The following is a 26,361-nucleotide window of genomic DNA, read 5'->3' on the forward strand; positions in this document are numbered from 1 at the left end:
TATCACTTTAACAAACTGTATTTGTGTGAGTCTTTCTGAGGTGAGTCTCACGGACCAAAGCCTCAGGAACTCACGCTGTGACCTCTGACCTCTGACCTCCGGGCTTTACCCGAATCTAAACGCTGTGACCTCTGACCCCCGGGCTTTAAACAGCCTGACCGCTGTGCTTGTATCTCCTTCTGGCTCCTGAGCTGTTGCAGGTCGGCTCAGCAGGGAGAGTTTCTGAAGCAACAGCTCGATTTCATTCTGTTATGGGACAGTGTGTGGCCCAGCACGAGGTCCCGGGTTCGATTCCCACCTGTGGAGTTTCTGTTCAAACTGTCAGTGCTCGTTTGGTCGACTCCAAAGCCTCGGTTTTAAATCCTCGGCCAAAGAAACGGCTCAAACACAAAAGAAACGACTAAAGCGAAATAAAGAAATGTTTTTGTTGTTTTGGAAAAGATCCTTCATCTCAGACTAATCTAACTGTGGTGGATCTTTGAGCCTAAAACCAAACTGCTGGGACTGAGTCAGAGACTGAGGAGACGTTTCTGAACCTGAACCTGTCAGGCATGTTCTGATCATGTTCTGATCCGTCAGAGGATCCAGTTGGTTCAGTCGTGAGGAGACTTTCCAAACCTGCAGAGTCACAGCTGTTGGTTCAGTAAAAACAGGCCAGACTTTGCCAGAGTTCAGCTCTTTTCATTCCCAGATACTGACCTGTTTGGTATCCACGTGTAGCATGAAAGGCTGTGATCCAAATATGGTCATTTCCTTTGTGGGAGACACGTTCACAGGACAAAGGAACTGAACTGGATCCACGTCTGCACTGGAGTCGCTCGTAGTGACGGAACAAACTCGCTTCAAAGTAAATGTAGCGTTTCTTCTGAGGGACTTTGGGAACGCTCTGGCCTTTGAAACAAGAAGGCCAAGTTCTTCTGTTGGATTTATGTGGAGGCGTCTTTTTGCTCAGGGGCCTCTTTTTAATCAGGGGCCTCTTTTTACTCAGGGGCCTCTGGAACCTCAGCCCTGAAACAAACCAGGAACCACAAAGAGCCGGTGTTTAAAGTCTGAGAAGCTGCTCCTGTTTCAGCGTCAAACCACAGCGTCACGTTTAACCACACGTTTAACCACACGTTTAACCACACGTTTAACCACACGTTTAACCACACGTTTAACCACGGACAGACGACAGCTACATCAGCCTCTTCCTGTTTTCTCCTTAAAGGAATAGGCCACCGTTTTTACATACTGAGATATGCTCTTACCTAACCTTAGTGGAGTTAATATATCCCCGTCTGGTCTTTGTCCGTGCGCTCACACATACGCAGCCTCTCACACAGTAACTCCTAAAGGTTATTGACGGAAGTGAGCGGGGGAAGTCTTTAGGAGTTACTGCGCGGACGTTTTACTCCTCGTATCATTACGCCTCACAATATAGTTCCCCTTTTTATCTGCTTATAAAATCGTTACATTTCTGTGTAAATATACTTCGCATGAAAACACTTCACGTAACTTTATTTAAATAGGGAACTCGTGGAAGAGCTTGGTAGCTTCTATCGTGAGCTTGTTTGGAGCTATGTGACATGTGGGAGAGGCTGCGTATGTGTGAGCGCACGGACAAAGACCAGACGGGGATATATTAACTCCACTAAGGTTAGGTAAGAACATATCTCAGTATGTAAAAACGGTGGCCTGTTCCTTTAACCTCGTCAAACTCACTTCAGTTTATTCACCGTTTGCACAAGAACTGAACCTCTGCAGTGTGTGTGTGTGTGTCAGTGCGCCTCCTCCTCCTCCTCCTCCTCCTCCTCCTCCTCCTCCTCCTCCTCCTCCTCCTCCCCCTCCCCCTCCTCCTCCTCCTCCTCCTCCTCCCCCTCCTCCTCCTCCTCCTCCTCCTCCTCCTCCCTGGGCACAAAGCAGAACCTGTCGGATCTGATTTTGCCGCCTGTGGCTCTGACAGAGGATTATGGAAATGAGCCGGGCACTGAGAGCCCTGATCATCATCACAGGAGCCAGAGTCTAGTCCAGTTTAGTTCATGTTAGTTCCACAGTAATAGAAGCTCTGAAGGAGGCCTGGCCTGGTCTGGTCTGGTCTGGTTGTTCCACAGTAACAGAAGCTCTAAAGGAGGCCTGGCTGAAGCTTCTGTGCCTGAAACTCTCGTTTGTTTCACGTTTGTTTTGTTTTCTCGTTCACATCGATAAAGTTCAGGTTCAGACACAAGCGAGACCTGAAGATCAGATACGTTTGCAACATCCGAGCTGGTCCGAGCTGTAGAACTTCCCTCACAGAGTCACAGGTGTAAACATCAGAGTTAAACGTCCACAGCAGCAGCAGGAGGACGTCTGTGTGGAGAAGTTCTTCCATGAGGCGTGATGTGCTGAAGGACGTCTGTGTGGAGAAGTTCTTCCATGAGGCGTGATGTGCTGAAGGACGTCTGTGTGGAGAAGTTCTTCCATGAGGCGTGATGTGCTGAAGGACGTCTGTGTGGAGAAGTTCTTCCATGAGGCGTGATGTGCTGAAGGACGTCTGTGTGGAGAAGTTCTTCCATGAGGCGTGATGCAGCAGGAGGACGTCTGTGTGGAGAAGTTCTTCCATGAGGCGTGATGAGCTGAAGGACGTCTGTGTGGAGAAGTTCTTCCATGAGGCGTGATGCAGCAGCAGGACGTCTGTGTGGAGACGTTCTTCCATGAGGCGTGATGAGCTGAAGGACGTCTGTGTGGAGACGTTCTTCCATGAGGCGTGATGAGCTGAAGGACGTCTGTGTGGAGACGTTCTTCCATGAGGCGTGATGAGCTGAAGGACGTCTGTGTGGAGACGTTCTTCCATGAGGCGTGATGAGCTGAAGGACGTCTGTGTGGAGACGTTCTTCCATGAGGCGTGATGAGCTGAAGGACGTCTGTCTGGAGAAGTTCTTCCATGAGGCGTGATGAGCTGAAGGACGTCTGTGTGGAGACGTTCTTCCATGAGGCGTGATGCAGCAGAAGGACGTCTGTGTGGAGACGTTCTTCCATGAGGCGGGATGAGCTGAAGGACGTCTGTGTGGAGACGTTCTTCCATGAGGCGTGATGAGCTGAAGGACGTCTGTGTGGAGACGTTCTTCCATGAGGCGTGATGCAGCAGGAGGACGTCTGTGTGGAGAAGCTCTTCCATGAGGCGTGATGCAGCTGAAGGACGTCTGTCTGGAGACGTTCTTCCATGAGGCGTGATGAGCTGAAGGACGTCTGTCTGGAGAAGTTCTTCCATGAGGCGTGATGAGCTGAAGGACGTCTGTGTGGAGAAGTTCTTCCATGAGGCGTGATGAGCTGAAGGACGTCTGTGTGGAGACGTTCTTCCATGAGGCGTGATGAGCTGAAGGACGTCTGTGTGGAGACGTTCTTCCATGAGGCGTGATGCAGCAGGACGTCTGTGTGGAGACGTTCTTCCATGAGGCGTGATGTGCTGAAGGACGTCTGTGTGGAGACGTTCTTCCATGAGGCGTGATGTGCTGAAGGACGTCTGTGTGGAGAAGTTCTTCCATGAGGCGGGATGAGCTGAAGGACGTCTGTGTGGAGAAGTTCTTCCATGAGGCGTGATGAGCTGAAGGACGTCTGTGTGGAGAAGTTCTTCCATGAGGCGTGATGTGCTGAAGGACGTCTGTGTGGAGAAGTTCTTCCATGAGGCGTGATGAGCTGAAGGACGTCTGTGTGGAGAAGTTCTTCCATGAGGCGTGATGAGCTGAAGGACGTCTGTGTGGAGACGTTCTTCCATGAGGCGTGATGTGCTGAAGGACGTCTGTGTGGAGAAGTTCTTCCATGAGGCGTGATGAGCTGAAGGACGTCTGTGTGGAGAAGTTCTTCCATGAGGCGTGATGCAGCAGGACGTCTGTGTGGAGAAGTTCTTCCATGAGGCGTGATGAGCTGAAGGACGTCTGTGTGGAGACGTTCTTCCATGAGGCGTGATGCAGCAGAAGGACGTCTGTGTGGAGAAGTTCTTCCATGAGGCGTGATGAGCTGAAGGACGTCTGTGTGGAGACGTTCTTCCATGAGGCGTGATGAGCTGAAGGACGTCTCTGTGGAGACGTTCTTCCATGAGGCGTGATGCAGCAGAAGGACGTCTGTGTGGAGACGTTCTTCCATGAGGCGTGATGAGCTGAAGGACGTCTGTGTGGAGACGTTCTTCCATGAGGCGTGATGAGCTGAAGGACGTCTGTGTGGAGAAGTTCTTCCATGAGGCGTGATGAGCTGAAGGACGTCTGTGTGGAGACGTTCTTCCATGAGGCGTGATGAGCTGAAGGACGTCTGTGTGGAGACGTTCTTCCATGAGGCGTGATGAGCTGAAGGACGTCTGTGTGGAGACGTTCTTCCATGAGGCGTGATGCAGCAGAAGGACGTCTGTGTGGAGAAGTTCTTCCATGAGGCGTGATGAGCTGAAGGACGTCTGTGTGGAGACGTTCTTCCATGAGGCGTGATGAGCTGAAGGACGTCTGTGTGGAGACGTTCTTCCATGAGGCGTGATGCAGCAGAAGGACGTCTGTGTGGAGACGTTCTTCCATGAGGCGTGATGAGCTGAAGGACGTCTGTGTGGAGAAGTTCTTCCATGAGGCGTGATGAGCTGAAGGACGTCTGTGTGGAGACGTTCTTCCATGAGGCGTGATGAGCTGAAGGACGTCTGTGTGGAGACGTTCTTCCATGAGGCGTGATGCAGCAGGAGGACGTCTGTGTGGAGACGTTCTTCCATGAGGCGTGATGCAGCAGGAGGACGTCTGTGTGGAGACGTTCTTCCATGAGGCGTGATGAGCTGAAGGACGTCTGTGTGGAGACGTTCTTCCATGAGGCGTGATGAGCTGAAGGACGTCTGTGTGGAGAAGTTCTTCCATGAGGCGTGATGAGCTGAAGGACGTCTGTGTGGAGACGTTCTTCCATGAGGCGTGATGCAGCAGAAGGACGTCTGTGTGGAGACGTTCTTCCATGAGGCGTGATGAGCTGAAGGACGTCTGTGTGGAGAAGTTCTTCCATGAGGCGTGATGAGCTGAAGGACGTCTGTGTGGAGACGTTCTTCCATGAGGCGTGATGAGCTGAAGGACGTCTGTGTGGAGACGTTCTTCCATGAGGCGTGATGCAGCAGGAGGACGTCTGTGTGGAGACGTTCTTCCATGAGGCGTGATGCAGCAGGAGGACGTCTGTGTGGAGACGTTCTTCCATGAGGCGTGATGAGCTGAAGGACGTCTGTGTGGAGACGTTCTTCCATGAGGCGTGATGAGCTGAAGGACGTCTGTGTGGAGACGTTCTTCCATGAGGCGTGATGCAGCTGAAGGACGTCTGTCTGGAGAAGTTCTTCCATGAGGCGTGATGAGCTGAAGGACGTCTGTGTGGAGACGTTCTTCCATGAGGCGTGATGCAGCAGAAGGACGTCTGTGTGGAGACGTTCTTCCATGAGGCGTGATGCAGCAGGAGGACGTCTGTGTGGAGACGTTCTTCCATGAGGCGTGATGAGCTGAAGGACGTCTGTGTGGAGACGTTCTTCCATGAGGCGTGATGAGCTGAAGGACGTCTGTGTGGAGACGTTCTTCCATGAGGCGTGATGAGCTGAAGGACGTCTGTGGGGAGACGTTCTTCCATGAGGCGTGATGCAGCAGGAGGACGTCTGTGTGGAGACGTTCTTCCATGAGGCGTGATGCAGCAGAAGGACGTCTGTGTGGAGAAGTTCTTCCATGAGGCGTGATGTGCTGAAGGACGTCTGTCTGGAGACGTTCTTCCATGAGGCGTGATGTGCTGAAGGACGTCTGTGTGGAGACGTTCTTCCATGAGGCGTGATGAGCTGAAGGACGTCTGTGTGGAGAAGTTCTTCCATGAGGCGTGATGAGCTGAAGGACGTCTGTGTGGAGAAGTTCTTCCATGAGGCGTGATGAGCTGAAGGACGTCTGTGTGGAGAAGTTCTTCCATGAGGCGTGATGCAGCAGGAGGACGTCTGTGTGGAGACGTTCTTCCATGAGGCGTGATGAGCTGAAGGACGTCTGTGTGGAGAAGTTCTTCCATGAGGCGGGATGAGCTGAAGGACGTCTGTGTGGAGACGTTCTTCCATGAGGCGTGATGAGCTGAAGGACGTCTGTGTGGAGAAGTTCTTCCATGAGGCGTGATGAGCTGAAGGACGTCTGTGTGGAGACGTTCTTCCATGAGGCGTGATGCAGCAGGAGGACGTCTGTGTGGAGAAGTTCTTCCATGAGGCGTGATGAGCTGAAGGACGTCTGTGTGGAGACGTTCTTCCATGAGGCGTGATGCAGCAGGAGGACGTCTGTGTGGAGACGTTCTTCCATGAGGCGTGATGTGCTGAAGGACGTCTGTGTGGAGACGTTCTTCCATGAGGCGTGATGTGCTGAAGGACGTCTGTGTGGAGACGTTCTTCCATGAGGCGGGATGAGCTGAAGGACGTCTGTGTGGAGAAGTTCTTCCATGAGGCGTGATGAGCTGAAGGACGTCTGTGTGGAGACGTTCTTCCATGAGGCGTGATGAGCTGAAGGACGTCTGTGTGGAGACGTTCTTCCATGAGGCGTGATGAGCTGAAGGACGTCTGTGTGGAGACGTTCTTCCATGAGGCGTGATGCAGCTGAAGGACGTCTGTCTGGAGAAGTTCTTCCATGAGGCGTGATGAGCTGAAGGACGTCTGTGTGGAGACGTTCTTCCATGAGGCGTGATGCAGCAGAAGGACGTCTGTGTGGAGACGTTCTTCCATGAGGCGTGATGCAGCAGGAGGACGTCTGTGTGGAGACGTTCTTCCATGAGGCGTGATGAGCTGAAGGACGTCTGTGTGGAGACGTTCTTCCATGAGGCGTGATGCAGCAGGAGGACGTCTGTGTGGAGAAGTTCTTCCATGAGGCGTGATGAGCTGAAGGACGTCTGTGTGGAGAAGTTCTTCCATGAGGCGTGATGAGCTGAAGGACGTCTGTGTGGAGAAGTTCTTCCATGAGGCGTGATGAGCTGAAGGACGTCTGTGTGGAGACGTTCTTCCATGAGGCGTGATGAGCTGAAGGACGTCTGTGTGGAGAAGTTCTTCCATGAGGCGTGATGCAGCAGCTGGACGTCTGTGTGGAGACGTTCTTCCATGAGGCGTGATGTGCTGAAGGACGTCTGTGTGGAGACGTTCTTCCATGAGGCGTGATGTGCTGAAGGACGTCTGTGTGGAGAGGTTCTTCCATGAGGCGTGATGAGCTGAAGGACGTCTGTGTGGAGAGGTTCTTCCATGAGGCGTGATGTGCTGAAGGACGTCTGTGTGGAGACGTTCTTCCATGAGGCGTGATGAGCTGAAGGACGTCTGTGTGGAGACGTTCTTCCATGAGGCGTGATGAGCTGAAGGACGTCTGTGTGGAGAAGTTCTTCCATGAGGCGTGATGAGCTGAAGGACGTCTGTGTGGAGAAGTTCTTCCATGAGGCGTGATGAGCTGAAGCATGATGTTAATCTCATGTTGAATCATTTGTTTTCTGTGTTTCAGGAACTTGTTCCCGTCGAACCTGGTGGCCGCCGCCTTTCGCTCCGTGAGTTTCCTTTCGTTTCACTTTTCACCTGCGTCTGACGGAAAACTGCTGCTTCAGGAGCTTCAGAAGAACTTCCTTTTACCAAACCTTCTCAGACATGAGGACTTGTTCTTCTTTATGCTCAGACTGACTTTACTGTTTCTGAATCATGATAATGTCACGTGACCCTGTTTATACCATGGTCTGGGTGAATCCTGGACTCTGATTGGCTGGTGCATTATTTTAGTCCGGTAGTTAAATCACGGTTAGTGCTGGATCTTCTGCTCCGGAGGGACGTCTGCTGTGAGTTTGTATAGATCTATGAGTTGGTTTGTCTAAAAATACAAATAATCCTAATCCTTAAAGTTAACCCCTTAACTCCCACCTGAACCGAGCACATTGTCTCCAGTTTGGCTTTACCCCAATCCAAAAGCTTCTGGAAAAAAGGTGAGAAAATAGCAACAAAACAATGATGGAAATGTGACAAAAAAGTGACGAAAACATTGACAAAAAAGTGACGAAAAATGTATGAAAAAGTGGCAAAAATGTCACAAAAATGTCACAAGAAATTGACAAAAAAATTACACAAATGTGACGACAAAAAAACGCCAAAAAAACGACAAAAAAACGACAAAAAAACGACAGAAAAACGACAGAAAAACGACAGAAAAACGACCAAAAAACGACAGAAAAACGACAAAAATACGACAAAAAACAACAAAAAAACAACAAAAAAACGACAGAAAAACGACAAAAAACAACAAAAAAACGACAGAAAAACGACAAAAAAACGACAAAAAACGACAAAAAAACGACAAAAAACGACAAAAAAACGACAAAAAAACGACAAAAAACGACAAAAAAACGACAAAAAAACGTCAAAAAACCGTCAAAAAAACGACAGAAAAACGACAGAAAAACGACAGAAAAACGACAAAAAAACGACAGAAAAACGACAAAAAACGACAAAAAAACGACAAAAAACGACAAAAAAACGACAAAAAAACGTCAAAAAACCGTCAAAAAAACGACAGAAAAACGACAGAAAAACGACAGAAAAACGACAGAAAAACGACAAAAAAACGACAGAAAAACGACAAAAAAACGACAAATAAACGACAGAAAAACGTCAAAAAACCGTCAAAAAAACGACAGAAAAACGACAGAAAAACGACAGAAAAACGACAGAAAAACGACAAAAAAACGACAGAAAAACGACAAAAAAACGACAAATAAACGACAGAAAAACGACAGAAAAACGACAAAAAAACGACAAATAAACGACAAAAAAACGACAGAAAAACGACAGAAAAACGACAGAAAAACGACAAAAAAACGACAGAAAAACGACAGAAAAACGACAAAAAAACGACAAATAAACGACAGAAAAACGACAATAAAAGGACAAATGTGACAAAAAATGTGACAAAAAACTGACGAAAAATTGACGAAAAAAGTGACAAAAAATTTATTGAAAAAAGTGACAACAAAAATAACAAAAATGTGATTAAAAATGACAAAAAATTTACAAAAATGAGTTGAATACCCAACAAAAAAATGTTGGAGAAAAAAAAGTGATGACGTGAGGAAAAAGCTCCTCTCGGTTCAGGCGGGAGTTAAGAGGTTAAACATGTCCCTGGCCCTGACCTTCATTTGTGTCATGATATCTCATGTTTTCACAGCAGACTGTCCCTCCCGAGCAGAACATCTAACACTAACCCTTAAATCACTGGGATGTCACTCCGCTGTGGCGTCGCCATAGCAACGCCTGACACAGCTGAGTCAGATAAAGGCGTAATTAGTGACTGACAGGAACGTATGAGATGGATTTAGTGTTTGCTAAATGTTTGTAGAGGAGCGTGAGCAGCTAGGTTAGCTACTGTTAATAACATATGAGCTTTACATTTCTATTGGAAACGGTTAAGGCTATTCATCATTTTCAGGCGTACATAAAATGATCCTGCATTGAAGCATCTTTGTCTGGATTAGTAAAGTCAGACATAAAAGTTTCAGTTGGGGGGGCCCAGGTGTGAGCGACTCCACCGCAGCTGTTTCCAGGGGCCCCTCACTTTACCTCACCCTTACCCCCGGGCGTAACCGAGCTTTACCCAAATCTAAAAGCTTAAAAGAAAAGCATCCAAAAACAAAAACACAACGAAAAAGTGACGAAAACGCAACAAAATGTGGCGAAAACGTGACGACAAAGCGATGAAAAAAACCACAAAAACATGACGAAAACCCTCCCGAAAAAACAAGAGACGAAAACACAACGAAAAGCCACAAAAATTAATGAAAAAGCAACAAAAACAAAAAATCAACAAACAAAACTGCAGCGCCAACGTGACAAAATATCAGTCACATAAAGTCCCTTTTCTAGATTTTAACTTTCAAATGAGGCGTTACAGTGTTGCTCTCCAGTCAAAAAGCTTTTGGATTTGGGTAAAGCAGAACTGGAGAAAATGCTCTCGGTTAAAGGGGCTATAAGGAGTTTAAAAATGTTGAAACGTTGAGTATTTTCCTCCCCTTCATGTTCCTCCATGTCCTCATGACTGAGCTCAGACCTGTTCACGAGCTCAATGTAGAAGCTGCAGTTACACATAAGACCTGAGGTGGCAGTAGTGAGTATAAGAATGAACAACTTGCATCTAACCCCTTTAAGGCGGGTGGTAAGAGGTGAACATATGTATTTGTGGAAGTGACGCATTTACGCTAATTTGGGCCGGGCCGACCAGCGTCCAGGGCTGTTTTTCAGTCCCGGTCCGGCCCGTCTGTAGTAGTAGCTTCAGGTTAAACGTTGTAAAAGGTAAATAACTCCTGCCGACAAAAAAACGACAGAAAAACCGACAAAAAAACGACAGAAAAACCGACAAAAAAACGACAAAAAACCGACAAAAAAACCGACAAAAAAACGACAAAAAACGACAAAAAACGACATAAAAACGACAAAAAAACGACAAAAAACGACAAAAAACGACAAAAAAACAACAAAAAAACGACAAAAAAACGACAAAAAAACGACAAAAAAACGACAAAAAAACGACAAAAAAACGACAAAAAAACGACAAAAAAACGACAAAAAAACGACAAAAAAACGACAAAAAACCGACAAAAAAACGTCAAAAAAACGTCAAAAAAATGACAAAAAACGACAAAAAACGACAAAAAAACAACAAAAAAACAACAGAAAAAACGTCAAAAAAACGTCAAAAAAACGACAAAAAAACGACAGAAAAAACGACAAAAAAACGACAAAAAAACAACAAAAAAACAACAAAAAAACGTCAAAAAAACGACAAAAAACGACAAAAAACGACAAAAAACGACAAAAAACGACAAAAAAACAACAAAAAACAACAGAAAAAACGACAAAAAAACGACAAAAAAACGACAAAAAACCCGACAAAAAACGACAAAAAACGACAGAAAAAACGACAAAAAACCCGACAAAAAACGACAAAAAAACGACAAAAAAACGACAAAAAAACGACAGAAACTGACAAAAAAACGACAAAAAAACGACAAAAAAACGACAGAAAAACCGACAGAAAAACCGACAAAAAACGACAAAAAAACGACAAAAAAACGACAAAAAAACGACAAAAAAACGACAAAAAAACGACAAAAAACGACAAAAAAACGACAAAAAAACGACAAAAAAACGACAAAAAACGACAAAAAAACGTCAAAAAAAGACAAAAAAACGTCAAAAAAAGACAAAAAAAAGACAAAAAATGACAAAAAATGACCTTGTAAACCTTGTAAAAGGTAAATAAGTGGTGCCCACGAGTGGCGCATATGGGTGTTTCCTTCCAGGGAAAAGTGTTTCCGGGTTAGTCCTGTTGTGTTGTGATTCTGTGCTGATGTTGTGTCGTTGAGCCTGACTGAGATCCTCGTAATAGCTGCGGAGAATGACTCGCTCTGAGACCAGCCTTCAGTGACCGGCTAATAACCCACACAAAATAGTCCCGTAGTCTGGCAGATTTAGTGACTTTAGTTTATTATAAATGTTAGGTTTGTGGGACCCTGGTATAAGCGGATTAAACAACGAGGAGCCGCGTTAGACGTTAGAATGCAGGAGGAACAACACTGTGTCGGGCGTTAGAACCGTCTAACGCGGCTCTGAGGTGTTTAATCCTGACTTATTTCCCTTTAGCATCAAGAACAGCTCTGAGTCTTTGTGGAGAAGGTTCTGGTTCATGATGGAAACTTGGAGCTGTGTCTCTGATGCTCCAGCAGGACGTGAAGGTCCCGTTAGTCTCAGTCTGACCTCAGGGAAGATCTCAGACCTGAGGTTCATGAAGACAGACCAGGAACTTACAGGAACTGGAGGCTTTGAGAAGAACGGGCCACATCAGATCATAAACAGAACCTTCTCAACCGCCACAGAGACTCAGAGCTTCACTGATGCTGAAGGAAACTTCTGAGCTCTGCTGTATCTGACCCGGCTTCACTGAACGCTCGGCCTCCTGGGAACTGGAGAGAATCAAGTGTAAAAGTCCCCTTGTTCTGGATGGAACTGGATCTTTCTCAGGTTCAGTGAAGTCACGTTGTCTGAGGTTAAAGACCTGAGGAGCTTAGAGTCACATCAGAGCAGATTATTCTGAAAGAACCAGAGGCCACTTCTGTAAAACACTGAAGCAGGACGTGTTTCTTCTGGACGACAGAGAGCGGGTTTGTAACATTTATAATGAAGCAGTTTGTTTGTTATTCGCAGTACGCCACAGAATACAAGATGGTGGCCGTGGGGAACGTGACCAACGGAACCAAGATCTACCAGAAGGTTTGTGCAAAAGTCACACGATGATGATGATAATAATAATAATAATAATAATAATGATAATAATAATGATAATAATAATAATAATAATAAATGTTTCAAACCTTCACAAACTGAAACTGTATCAAGAAACAAGACGAGCCATTTAGACCTGAGGACGTCTGTGTGGCCCTGAGCGAGCGGCTCTTTAAGGCGGCTCTTTAAGGAGGCTCTTTAAGGCGGCTCTTTAAGGCGGCTCTTTAAGGCGGCTCTTTAAGGCGAACGGCTCTTTAAGGCGAACGGCTCTTTAAGGCGGCTCTTTAATGCGGCTCTTTAAGGAGGCTCTTTAAGGCGGCTCTTTAAGGCGGCCCTTTAAGGCGGCTCTTTAAGGCGGCTCTTTAAGGCGGCTCTTTAATGCGGCTCTTTAAGGAGGCTCTTTAAGGAGGCTCTTTAAGGCGGCTCTTTAAGGAGGCTCTTTAAGGAGGCTCTTTAAGGAGGCTCTTTAAGGAGGCTCTTTAAGGCGGCTCTTTAAGGCGGCTCTTTAAGGCGGCTCTTTAAGGCGGCTCTTTAAGGAGGCTCTTTAAGGAGGCTCTTTAAGGCGGCTCTTTAAGGCGGCTCTTTAAGGCGGCTCTTTAATGCGGCTCTTTAAGGAGGCTCTTTAAGGCGGCTCTTTAAGGCGGCCCTTTAAGGCGGCTCTTTAAGGCGGCTCTTTAAGGAGGCTCTTTAAGGCGGCTCTTTAAGGCGACTGTTTAAGGCGGCTCTTTAAGGCGGCTCTTTAAGGCGGCTCTTTAAGGCGGCTCTTTAAGGCGGCTCTTTAAGGCGACTCTTTAATGCGGCTCTTTAAGGCGACTGTTTAAGGCGGCTCTTTAAGGCGGCTCTTTAAGGCGGCTCTTTAAGGCGGCTCTTTAAGGCGACTGTTTAAGGCGACTCTTTAAGGCGGCTCTTTAAGGCGGCTCTTTAAGGCGACTCTTTAATGCGGCTCTTTAAGGCGGCTCTTTAAGGCGGCCCTTTAAGGCGGCTCTTTAAGGCGGCTCTTTAAGGCGGCTCTTTAATGCGGCTCTTTAAGGAGGCTCTTTAAGGCGGCTCTTTAAGGCGGCCCTTTAAGGCGGCTCTTTAAGGCGGCTCTTTAAGGAGGCTCTTTAAGGCGGCTCTTTAAGGCGGCTCTTTAAGGCGGCTCTTTAAGGCGGCTCTTTAAGGAGGCTCTTTAAGGCGGCTCTTTAAGGCGGCTCTTTAAGGCGGCTCTTTAAGGCGGCTCTTTAATGCGGCTCTTTAAGGAGGCTCTTTAAGGCGGCTCTTTAAGGCGGCTCTTTAAGGAGGCTCTTTAAGGCGGCTCTTTAAGGCGGCTCTTTAAGGCGGCTCTTTAAGGCGGCTCTTTAAGGCGGCTCTTTAAGGCGGCCCTTTAAGGCGGCTCTTTAAGGCGGCTCTTTAAGGCGGCTCTTTAAGGCGGCTCTTTAAGGAGGCTCTTTAAGGCGGCTCTTTAAGGCGGCTCTTTAAGGCGGCTCTTTAAGGCGGCTCTTTAAGGCGGCTCTTTAATGCGGCTCTTTAAGGCGGCTCTTTAAGGCGGCTCTTTAAGGCGGCTCTTTAAGGAGGCTCTTTAAGGCGGCTCTTTAAGGCGGCTCTTTAAGGCGGCTCTTTAATGCGGCTCTTTAAGGCGGCTCTTTAAGGAGGCTCTTTAAGGCGGCTCTTTAAGGAGGCTCTTTAAGGCGGCTCTTTAAGGCGGCTCTTTAAGGCGGCTCTTTAAGGAGGCTCTTTAAGGCGGCTCTTTAAGGAGGCTCTTTAAGGCGGCTCTTTAAGGAGGCTCTTTAATGCGGCTCTTTAAGGAGGCTCTTTAAGGCGGCTCTTTAAGGCGGCTCTTTAAGGCGGCTCTTTAAGGAGGCTCTTTAAGGAGGCTCTTTAAGGCGGCTCTTTAAGGCGGCTCTTTAAGGCGGCTCTTTAAGGCGGCTCTTTAAGGCGGCTCTTTAATGCGGCTCTTTAAGGCGGCTCTTTAAGGCGGCTCTTTAAGGCGGCTCTTTAAGGCGGCTCTTTAAGGAGGCTCTTTAATGCGGCTCTTTAAGGCGGCTCTTTAAGGCGGCTCTTTAAGGCGGCTCTTTAAGGCGGCTCTTTAAGGAGGCTCTTTAAGGCGGCTCTTTAAGGAGGCTCTTTAAGGCGGCTCTTTAAGGCGGCTCTTTAAGGCGGCTCTTTAATGCGGCTCTTTAAGGAGGCTCTTTAAGGCGGCTCTTTAAGGCGGCTCTTTAAGGAGGCTCTTTAAGGCGGCTCTTTAAGGCGGCTCTTTAAGGCGGCTCTTTAATGCGGCTCTTTAAGGAGGCTCTTTAAGGCGGCTCTTTAATGCGGCTCTTTAAGGAGGCTCTTTAAGGCGGCTCTTTAAGGCGGCCCTTTAAGGCGGCTCTTTAAGGCGGCTCTTTAAGGCGGCTCTTTAATGCGGCTCTTTAAGGAGGCTCTTTAAGGCGGCTCTTTAAGGCGGCCCTTTAAGGCGGCTCTTTAAGGCGGCTCTTTAAGGCGGCTCTTTAATGCGGCTCTTTAAGGAGGCTCTTTAAGGCGGCTCTTTAAGGCGGCTCTTTAAGGCGGCCCTTTAAGGAGGCTCTTTAAGGCGGCTCTTTAAGGCGGCTCTTTAAGGCGGCTCTTTAAGGAGGCTCTTTAAGGCGGCTCTTTAAGGAGGCTCTTTAAGGCGGCTCTTTAAGGCGGCTCTTTAAGGCGGCTCTTTAATGCGGCTCTTTAAGGAGGCTCTTTAAGGCGGCTCTTTAAGGCGGCTCTTTAAGGAGGCTCTTTAAGGCGGCTCTTTAAGGCGGCTCTTTAGGCGGCTCTTTAAGGCGGCTCTTTAAGGCGGCTCTTTAAGGCGGCTCTTTAATGCGGCTCTTTAAGGAGGCTCTTTAAGGCGGCTCTTTAAGGCGGCCCTTTAAGGCGGCCCTTTAAGGCGGCTCTTTAAGGCGGCTCTTTAAGGAGGCTCTTTAAGGCGGCTCTTTAAGGCGGCTCTTTAAGGCGGCTCTTTAAGGCGGCTCTTTAATGCGGCTCTTTAAGGAGGCTCTTTAAGGAGGCTCTTTAAGGCGGCTCTTTAAGGCGGCTCTTTAAGGCGGCTCTTTAATGCGGCTCTTTAAGGAGGCTCTTTAAGGCGGCTCTTTAAGGCGGCCCTTTAAGGCGGCTCTTTAAGGCGGCTCTTTAAGGAGGCTCTTTAAGGCGGCTCTTTAAGGCGACTGTTTAAGGCGGCTCTTTAAGGCGGCTCTTTAAGGCGGCTCTTTAAGGCGGCTCTTTAAGGCGGCTCTTTAAGGCGACTCTTTAATGCGGCTCTTTAAGGCGACTGTTTAAGGCGGCTCTTTAAGGCGGCTCTTTAAGGCGGCTCTTTAAGGCGGCTCTTTAAGGCGACTGTTTAAGGCGACTCTTTAAGGCGGCTCTTTAAGGCGGCTCTTTAAGGCGACTCTTTAATGCGGCTCTTTAAGGAGGCTCTTTAAGGCGGCTCTTTAAGGCGGCCCTTTAAGGCGGCTCTTTAAGGCGGCTCTTTAAGGCGGCTCTTTAATGCGGCTCTTTAAGGAGGCTCTTTAAGGCGGCTCTTTAAGGCGGCCCTTTAAGGCGGCTCTTTAAGGCGGCTCTTTAAGGAGGCTCTTTAAGGCGGCTCTTTAAGGCGGCTCTTTAAGGCGGCTCTTTAAGGCGGCTCTTTAAGGCGGCTCTTTAAGGCGACTGTTTAAGGCGGCTCTTTAAGGCGGCTCTTTAAGGCGGCTCTTTAAGGAGGCTCTTTAAGGCGGCTCTTTAAGGCGACTCTTTAAGGCGGCTCTTTAAGGCGGCTCTTTAAGGCGGCTCTTTAAGGAGGCTCTTTAAGGCGGCTCTTTAAGGCGACTGTTTAAGGCGGCTCTTTAAGGCGGCTCTTTAAGGAGGCTCTTTAAGGCGGCTCTTTAAGGCGGCTCTTTAAGGCGGCTCTTTAAGGCGGCTCTTTAATGCGGCTCTTTAAGGAGGCTCTTTAAGGCGGCTCTTTAAGGCGGCCCTTTAAGGCGGCTCTTTAAGGCGGCTCTTTAAGGAGGCTCTTTAAGGCGGCTCTTTAAGGAGGCTCTTTAAGGCGGCTCTTTAAGGCGGCTCTTTAATGCGGCTCTTTAAGGAGGCTCTTTAAGGCGGCTCTTTAAGGCGGCTCTTTAAGGCGGCTCTTTAAGGCGGCTCTTTAGGCGGCTCTTTAAGGAGGCTCTTTAAGGCGGCTCTTTAAGGCGGCTCTTTAAGGCGAACGGCTCGATCTCGATTGTGAAAAGAGATCTTTTCCCACAAGAACGAACACAAGAATCAGCCTTAAACTAAACTAAACTAAACTAAACTAAACTAAACTAAACTAAACTAAACTAAACTAAACTAAACTAAACTAAACTAAACTAAACTAAACTAAACTAAACTAAACTAAACTAAACTAAACTAAACCCGACAGTGGAACCACAAGTGGCTGGGATTTATGGCTCTTTTCTGGAGCCAAGTCTCTGGGATCCGTTAATTTCAAAGAGCCGTTCAGAAAACTGGCTCTTTTTAATACAAAGTGTTAAAAACTCCTGAATTCTTGAGATTCTTGAGTTCGTTCTGGGGGTGAAAGATCCGGCTCTTGTATCGTAAAGAGTCGCTCTAAAGAGCCGCTCAAAAAAAGGTTTACCGACCGAGATGATTACCACAACTCAGTGCACAATGATTAATCAATCAAATCAATGTTCAACGACACCTTCACCCCCTGGTCCTGCAGGTTCTTCCCTTTAGAGCAGGGGGGCACAAACTATTTGTCTCCGAGGCCAAAATGAAGAAGTGCCTGTGAGTCACGGGCCAAACACAGCGATGTCAAACACGAAAAACACATATAACTGCAAATTATAAAGTTACTTTATTTTATTTACTTTTTATGTTTTCGATAGCCCACATTTGCATTCGATCCTATCCATGCAAATAAGATGCTCTATTAAAACAAATGGTAAATATGGCAAAAACCTAATTTTAGTCGAACAAAATCAACAATTGTAGCGATTTAGTGCAACACCAGTAACTTTACCTCATTCGTTAACTCAAAGAAAATGCCACATTAGATCATTTTGAAAGTGTCAGTTCAGCTAAATTCTTTTATAGGTAATTTTTTAACATATACTGTTGTTAATGTCAACAACCTTTGCAATAAAAGTTGGAAAACTGTGAAAGTTGATGCTACAACGCTCTGTTATTGATAAATACCACAACAGTGTTTCCTTAACTTTGCGAAAGGAGTGAAACAGCGCCCCCAATTTGACGCTGGTGGTCAAAAAGTGCACTGCATCCATATTTACCATCGAGAAAGAATGGAAGAGAGTTAGTATTAACCACACGCAGCGCAAAAGTAGGTCACCCTCTGGCGGGCCAACACAATTGTTTCGGGCCCCACTTTGGGCACCCCTGGTTTAGAGTGTCTCCTCTGGGACATAACCTTCATCCCCTGGTCCTGCAGGTTCTTCCCTTTAGAGTGTCTCCTCTGTCTCCTCTGAGGTTGTTCCTTTAGTGTCTCCTCTGTCTCCTCAGGTCCCCGTGGGCTCAGAGATCGAGGGCATGAACATCCTGGGCCTGGTTCTGTTCGCGATGGTGTTCGGAGTCGCTCTGAGGAAACTGGGTCCGGAGGGGGAGGAGCTTATTCGCTTCTTCAACGCCTTCAACGAGGCCACCATGGTGCTGGTGTCCTGGATCATGTGGTCAGTGAAACATCTGTAATAATGAGATGAAGGACAGGCGGAGGAGTAACCACAGGCTCCTCCCCCCTCTGCCCCCCCCCTCCGCCCCCCCCCGCAGGTACATCCCCGTGGGCATCATGTTCCTGGTGGGCAGTAAGATCGTGGAGATGGAGGACGTGGTTTTGTTGGTCACCAGTTTGGGGAAATACATCTTTGCTTCGATCCTGGGTCATGTGATCCACGGCGGGATCGTCCTGCCGCTCATTTACTTCGGCTTCACCAGGAAGAACCCGTTCAGTTTCCTGTCAGGGCTGATCACGCCGTTCACCACCGCCTTCGCCACCTGCTCCAGGTACAGAACAAACTCCGCCTCCGCCACCTGCTCAGGTACAGAACAGACTCCGCCTCCTGCTCCAGGTACAGAACAAACTCCGCCTCCTGCTCCAGGTACGGAACAAACTCCGCCTCCGCCACCTGCTCCAGGTACAGAACAAACTCCGCCTCCTGCTCCAGGTACAGAACAAACTCCGCCTCCTGCTCCAGGTACAGAACAGACTCCGCCTTCGCCACCTGCTCAGGTACAGAACAAACTCCGCCTCCTGCTCCAGGTACAGAACAAACTCCGCCTTCGCCACCTGCTCCAGGTACAGAACAAACTCCGCCTCCTGCTCCAGGTACAGAACAGACTCCGCCTCCGCCTCCTGCTCCAGGTACAGAACAAACTCCGCCTCCTGCTCCAGGTACAGAACAAACTCCGCCTCCGCCACCTGCTCAGGTACAGAACAAACTCCGCCTCCGCCTCCTGCTCAGGTACAGAACAAACTCCGCCTCCGCCTCCTGCTCAGGTACAGAACAAACTCCGCCTCCGCCTCCTGCTCAGGTACAGAACAAACTCCGCCTCCGCCTCCTGCTCAGGTACAGAACAAACTCCGCCTCCACCACCTGCTCAGGTACAGAACAAACTCCGCCTCCTGCTCCAGGTACAGAACAGACTCCGCCTCCTGCTCAGGTACAGAACAGACTCCGCCTCCTGCTCAGGTACAGAACAAACTCCGCCTCCTGCTCAGGTACAGAACAGACTCCGCCACCTGCTCAGGTACAGAACAAACTCCGCCTCCTGCTCCAGGTACAGAACAGACTCCGCCTCCTGCTCAGGTACAGAACAGACTCCGCCTCCTGCTCAGGTACAGAACAAACTCCGCCTCCGCCTCCTGCTCAGGTACAGAACAAACTCCGCCTCCGCCTCCTGCTCCAGGTACAGAACAAACTCCGCCTCCTGCTCCAGGTACAGAACAAACTCCGCCTCCGCCACCTGCTCCAGGTACAGAACAAACTCCGCCTCCGCCACCTGCTCAGGTACAGAACAAACTCCGCCTCCGCCTCCTGCTCAGGTACAGAACAAACTCCGCCTCCGCCTCCTGCTCAGGTACAGAACAAACTCCGCCTCCGCCACCTGCTCAGGTACAGACTCCTTCTCTGTGTTTGGAACGTTTAGGTCAATGAAAACATCCGAGTCTCACAGAGTCGCTGAAGCAGAAGTCGCTCCGTCATGTTTCTGTGAAGTAAAAGTATCTCACAGTGAAACTAAACCTGGAGCAGTTTCATAATTACTCAGAAGAACTAAGAGAGCTTAAGCGCTTTGTGTTTGGGCAGTTTCCTCTTTTCCTTTAAGTCTTCAGGACTAAATGAGACTGAAAACTAAATTAAAAGTTGTTTCTGAGACTAAAACTGCCTAAAATGTCACATTTTTAGAGGTTTTCTCTTTGTTTGTAACTTATTAATAAAAGTAAACATGATAAAAACATCACCAAATGGCATCAAACTTCATAAAAAGATGTTACAGAAACTAAACAGTTATTTATAATGAAGTCAACGAGATAACTTCAGTCTGATGGGCTTAAAGGAGGCGACAGATGGATGGAAACTCAAGAACATTTGTGTCTTCTGTTTCTCAGAGGTTAAATAAACACGTGTGGGTCAGTGAGACCTTTATACTTTATACTTTATACATTATACTTATACTTTATACTTTATACTGAGGCCACAGAACTGCAGACGAGCTTTAGTTCCCTGAGGAGGAACTAATGTGGCCTTAGATCTGGTTCAGGACAAAGTCAGGTCCATGTTTGGTTCCTGGAGGGTCAGACCTTTCTAAAGCCTCTGGAGCCTCTGGAGCCTCTGGAGCCTCTGGAGCCTCTGTCGGCGTCTGGGGGACGGGTTGCCAGATCTGAGCAGCCAAATCCGCCCAAAAACATCTGAAAACCCGCAGAAAACCCGCGGACATACATGGTTTACTCGTTAACAGATCTGCTCCTGCGATGATGAGAAACCTTCTCCCTCACAGAGCCTTGGGTTGGAGATTTTCTCTTTCAGGGATTTGATCAAAAGTCCGACGGAAATGAAAACAACAAGGCAGTTTTTATGACTCGCCGAACGGCATAAAAAATGCCCAATTCCACGGTTTTATTGTGGACCTGGCAGCCCTGTCTGGGGGAGATGGGGCTTTCTCCAGTTCAGCTTTACCCAAATCTAAAGCTCCTTGACTCATTTGAAAGCTAAGACCTACAAAACTGATCTGAGACTTTTCCTCGTGTTGTCGTTGCTTCTTTTTCTTTTGTTGTCACGTTTTTGTCGCTTTCTTTTCCTGCTTCTTTTGTTGCGTTTTTATACTTTTTACATGTCGTTTGTTTCAAGAAGCTTTTAGATTTGGGTAAAGCTGAGCTGGAGGACCTGATGACCCCTTCATGACCCCTTCATGGCCCCTTCATGACCCCTTCATGACCCCCTCATGACCCCTTCATGACCCCTTCATGGCCCCTTCATGACCCCTTCATGACCCCTTCATGGCCCCTTCATGACCCCTTCATGACCCCCTCATGACCCCTTCATGACCCCTTCATGGCCCCTTCATGACCCCTTCATGGCCCCTTCATGACCCTTCATGACCCCTTCATGGCCCCCTCATGACCCCTTCATGACCCCTTCATGACCCCTTCATGGCCCCTTCATGGCCCCTTCATGACCCCTTCATGACCCCTTCATGACCCCCTCATGACCCCTTCATGACCCCTTCATGACCCCTTCATGACCCCTTCATGGCCCCTTCATGACCCCTTCATGACCCTTCATGACCCCTTCATGACCCCTTCATGACCCCTTCATGACCCCTTCATGACCCCTCATGACCCCTTCATGACCCCTTCATGACCCTCATGACCCCTTCATGACCCCTCATGCCTATGACCCCTTCATGACCCCCTCATGACCCCTTCATGGCCCCTTCATGACCCCCTCATGACCCCTTCATGACCCCTTCATGACCCCTTCATGACCCCCTCATGACCCCTTCATGACCCCTTCATGGCCCCTTCATGGCCCCTTCATGGCCCCTTCATGACCCCTTCATGACCCCTTCATGACCCCTTCATGACCCCTTCATGACCCCTTCATGACCCCTTCATGGCCCCTTCATGACCCCTTCATGGCCCCTTCATGGCCCCTTCATGGCCCCTTCATGACCCCTTCATGGCCCCTTCATGACCCCTTCATGGCCCCTTCATGGCCCCTTCATGGCCCCTTCATGGCCCCTTCATGACCCCTTCATGACCCCTTCATGACCCCTTCATGACCCCTTCATGGCCCCTTCATGACCCCTTCATGACCCCCTCATGGCCCCCTCATGGCCCCTTCATGACCCCTTCATGGCCCCTTCATGACCCCTTCATGACCCCTTCATGACCCCTTCATGACCCCTTCATGACCCCCTCATGGCCCCCTCATGGCCCCTTCATGACCCCTTCATGGCCCCTTCATGACCCCTTCATGACCCCTTCATGACCCCTTCATGACCCTTTCATGGCCCCTTCATGACCCCTTCATGACCCCCTCATGACCCCTTCATGACCCCTTCATGGCCCCTTCATGACCCCTTCATGACCCCCTCATGACCCCTTCATGACCCCTTCATGACCCCTTCATGACCCCTTCATGACCCCTTCATGACCCCCTCATGACCCCTTCATGACCCCTTCATGACCCCTTCATGACCCCCTCATGACCCCTTCATGACCCCTTCATGACCCCTTCATGACCCCTTCATGGCCCCTTCATGACCCCTTCATGACCCCTTCATGTTCCCTTCATGACCCCTTCATGACCCCTTCATGGCCCCTTCATGACCCCTTCATGTTCCCTTCATGACCCCTTCATGACCCCCTCATGACCCCTTCATGACCCCCCTCATGACCCCTTCATGACCCCTTCATGACCCCTTCATGGCCCCTTCATGACCCCTTCATGACCCCTTCATGACCCCTTCATGACCCCTTCATGACCCCTTCATGACCCCTTCATGACCCCCTCATGGCCCCTTCATGACCCCTTCATGACCCCTTCATGACCCCTTCATGACCCCTTCATGACCCCTTCATGGCCCCTTCATGACCCCTTCATGACCCCTTCATGACCCCTTCATGACCCCTTCATGGCCCCTTCATGGCCCCTTCATGACCCCCTTCATGACCCCTTCATGACCCCTTCATGACCCCTTCATGACCCCTTCATGTTCCCTTCATGACCCCTTCATGACCCCCTCATGACCCCTTCATGACCCCTTCATGACCCCTTCATGACCCCTTCATGGCCCCTTCATGACCCCTTCATGACCCCTTCATGACCCCCTCATGACCCCTTCATGACCCCTTCATGACCCCCTCATGACCCCTTCATGGCCCCTTCATGACCCCTTCATGACCCCCTCATGACCCCTTCATGACCCCTTCATGACCCCTTCATGACCCCTTCATGACCCCCTCATGACCCCTTCATGACCCCTTCATGACCCCTTCATGACCCCTTCATGACCCCTTCATGACCCCTTCATGACCCCTTCATGACCCCTCATGACCCCTTCATGACCCCTTCATGACCCCTTCATGACCCCTTCATGACCCCTTCATGACCCCCCTCATGACCCCTTCATGGCCCTTCATGACCCCTTCATGACCCCTTCATGACCCCTTCATGACCCCTTCATGACCCCTTCATGACCCCCTCATGACCCCTTCATGACCCCTTCATGACCCCCTCATGACCCCTTCATGACCCCTTCATGACCCCTTCATGACCCCTTCATGACCCCTTCATGACCCCTTCATGACCCCTTCATGACCCCTTCATGACCCCTTCATGACCCCCTCATGACCCCTTCATGACCCCTTCATGACCCCTTCATGGCCCCTTCATGACCCCTTCATGACCCCTTCATGACCCCTTCATGACCCCTTCATGACCCCTTCATGACCCCTTCATGACCCCTTCATGACCCCTTCATGACCCCTTCATGACCCCTTCATGACCCCTTCATGACCCCTTCATGACCCCTTCATGGCCCCTTCATGACCCCTTCATGACCCCTTCATGACCCCTTCATGACCCCCTTATGACCCCTTCATGGCCCCTTCATGACCCCTTCATGACCCCTTCATGACCCCTTCATGACCCCTTCATGGCCCCTTCATGACCCCTTCATGACCCCTTCATGACCCCTTCATGACCCCTTCATGACCCCTTCATGACCCCTTCATGACCCCTTCATGACCCCTTCATGACCCCTTCATGACCCCTTCATGACCCCCTCATGGCCCCTTCATGACCCCTTCATGACCCCTTCATGACCCCTTCATGACCCCTTCATGACCCCTTCATGACCCCTTCATGACCCCTTCATGACCCCTTCATGACCCCTTCATGACCCCTTCATGACCCCTTCATGGCCCCTTCATGACCCCTTCATGACCCCTTCATGGCCCCTTCATGGCCCCTTCATGACCCCTTCATGACCCCCTCATGACCCCTTCATGACCCCTTCATGACCCCTTCATGACCCCTTCATGACCCCTTCATGACCCCTTCATGACCCCTTCATGGCCCCTTCATGACCCCTTCATGACCCCTTCATGACCCCCTCATGACCCCTTCATGACCCCTTCATGACCCCTTCATGACCCCTTCATGACCCCTTCATGACCCCTTCATGACCCCTTCATGACCCCTTCATGGCCCCTTCATGACCCCTTCATGGCCCCTTCATGACCCCTTCATGACCCCCTCATGACCCCTTCATGACCCCTTCATGACCCCCTCATGACCCCTTCATGACCCCTTCATGGCCCCTTCATGACCCCTTCATGACCCCCTCATGACCCCTTCATGACCCCTTCATGACCCCCTCATGACCCCTTCATGACCCCTTCATGACCCCTTCATGACCCCTTCATGGCCCCTTCATGACCCCTTCATGACCCCTTCATGACCCCCTCATGACCCCTTCATGACCCCTTCATGACCCCTTCATGACCCCCTCATGACCCCTTCATGACCCCTTCATGACCCCTTCATGACCCCTTCATGGCCCCTTCATGACCCCTTCATGGCCCCTTCATGACCCCTTCATGACCCCTTCATGACCCCTTCATGACCCCTTCATGGCCCCTTCATGACCCCTTCATGGCCCCTTCATGGCCCCTTCATGACCCCTTCATGACCCCTTCATGGCCCCTTCATGACCCCTTCATGACCCCTTCATGACCCCTTCATGACCCCTTCATGACCCCCTTCATGACCCCTTCATGGCCCCTTCATGACCCCTTCATGACCCCTTCATGACCCCTTCATGACCCCTTCATGACCCCCTCATGACCCCTTCATGACCCCTTCATGACCCCTTCATGACCCCTTCATGGCCCCTTCATGACCCCTTCATTACCCCTTCATGACCCCCTCATGACCCCTTCATGGCCCCTTCATGACCCCTTCATGACCCCTTCATGACCCCTTCATGACCCCTTCATGGCCCCTTCATGACCCCTTCATGGCCCCTTCATGACCCCTTCATGACCCCTTCATGACCCCTTCATGACCCCTTCATGGCCCCTTCATGACCCCTTCATGGCCCCTTCATGGCCCCTTCATGACCCCTTCATGACCCCTTCATGGCCCCTTCATGACCCCTTCATGACCCCTTCATGACCCCTTCATGACCCCTTCATGACCCCTTCATGACCCCTTCATGGCCCCTTCATGACCCCTTCATGGCCCCTTCATGACCCCTTCATGACCCCTTCATGACCCCTTCATGGCCCCTTCATGGCCCCTTCATGACCCCTTCATGGCCCCTTCATGACCCCTTCATGACCCCTTCATGGCCCCTTCATGGCCCCTTCATGGCCCCTTCATGACCCCTTCATGACCCCTTCATGACCCCTTCATGACCCCTTCATGGCCCCTTCATGACCCCTTCATGACCCCTTCATGACCCCTTCATGGCCCCTTCATGGCCCCTTCATGGCCCCTTCATGACCCCTTCATGGCCCCTTCATGACCCCTTCATGACCCCTTCATGGCCCCTTCATGGCCCCTTCATGGCCCCTTCATGGCCCCTTCATGGCCCCTTCATGACCCCTTCATGGCCCCTTCATGGCCCTTTCATGGCCCCTTCATGACCCCTTCATGACCCCTTCATGGCCCCTTCATGACCCCTTCATGGCCCTTTCATGGCCCCTTCATGACCCCTTCATGACCCCTTCATGACCCCTTCATGACCCCCTCATGACCCCTTCATGACCCCTTCATGACCCCTTCATGACCCCTTCATGGCCCCTTCATGACCCCTTCATGGCCCCTTCATGACCCCTTCATGACCCCTTCATGGCCCCTTAATGACCCCCTCATGACCCCTTCATGACCCCTTCATGACCCCTTCATGACCCCTTCATGGCCCCTTAATGACCCCCTCATGACCCCTTCATGACCCCTTCATGACCCCTTCATGACCCCTTCATGACCCCTTCATGGCCCTTTCATGGCCCCTTAATGACCCCCTCATGACCCCTTCATGACCCCTTCATGACCCCTTCATGACCCCTTCATGACCCCTTCATGGCCCTTTCATGACCCCTTCATGACCCCTTCATGACCCCTTCATGACCCCTTCATGACCCCTTCATGACCCCTTCATGACCCCTTCATGACCCCTTCATGACCCCTTCATGACCCCTTCATGACCCCTTCATGACCCCTTCATGACCCCTTCATGACCCCTTCATGGCCCCTTCATGACCCCTTCATGACCCCTTCATGGCCCCTTCATGACCCCTTCATGGCCCCTTCATGGCCCTTTCATGGCCCCTTCATGACCCCTTCATGGCCCCTTCATGGCCCCTTCATGGCCCCTTCATGACCCCTTCATGGCCCCTTCATGGCCCCTTCATGACCCCTTCATGACCCCTTCATGACCCCTTCATGACCCCTTCATGGCCCCCTTCATGACCCCTTCATGACCCCTATCATGACCCCTTCATGACCCCTTCATGACCCCTTCATGACCCCTTCATGACCCCTTCATGACCCCTTCATGACCCCTGATGGCCCCTTCATGGCCCCTTCATGACCCCTTCATGACCCCTTCATGGACCCCCTGATGACCCCTTCATG

At 49.9% G+C, this 26,361-nt stretch overlaps 1 protein-coding gene across 1 annotated transcript in view; it reads left to right on the forward strand.

Moving 5' to 3' along the window:
* Positions 1-26,361, forward strand: part of slc1a4 (solute carrier family 1 member 4) — a 35,751-nt gene that overhangs the window by 1,902 nt on the left and 7,488 nt on the right. Inside the window, exons 2-5 of the mRNA XM_079567600.1 lie at positions 7,449-7,491; positions 12,185-12,250; positions 17,723-17,889; positions 17,987-18,220. Of these exons, the coding sequence (XP_079423726.1) occupies positions 7,449-7,491; positions 12,185-12,250; positions 17,723-17,889; positions 17,987-18,220 (510 nt within the window). The remainder of the gene's footprint in view (positions 1-7,448; positions 7,492-12,184; positions 12,251-17,722; positions 17,890-17,986; positions 18,221-26,361) is intronic.

Source organism: Gobius niger (genome assembly GCF_951799975.1).
Source record: "Gobius niger genome assembly, chromosome: 12".
In the NCBI taxonomy this organism is placed as follows: Eukaryota; Metazoa; Chordata; class Actinopteri; order Gobiiformes; family Gobiidae; genus Gobius; species Gobius niger.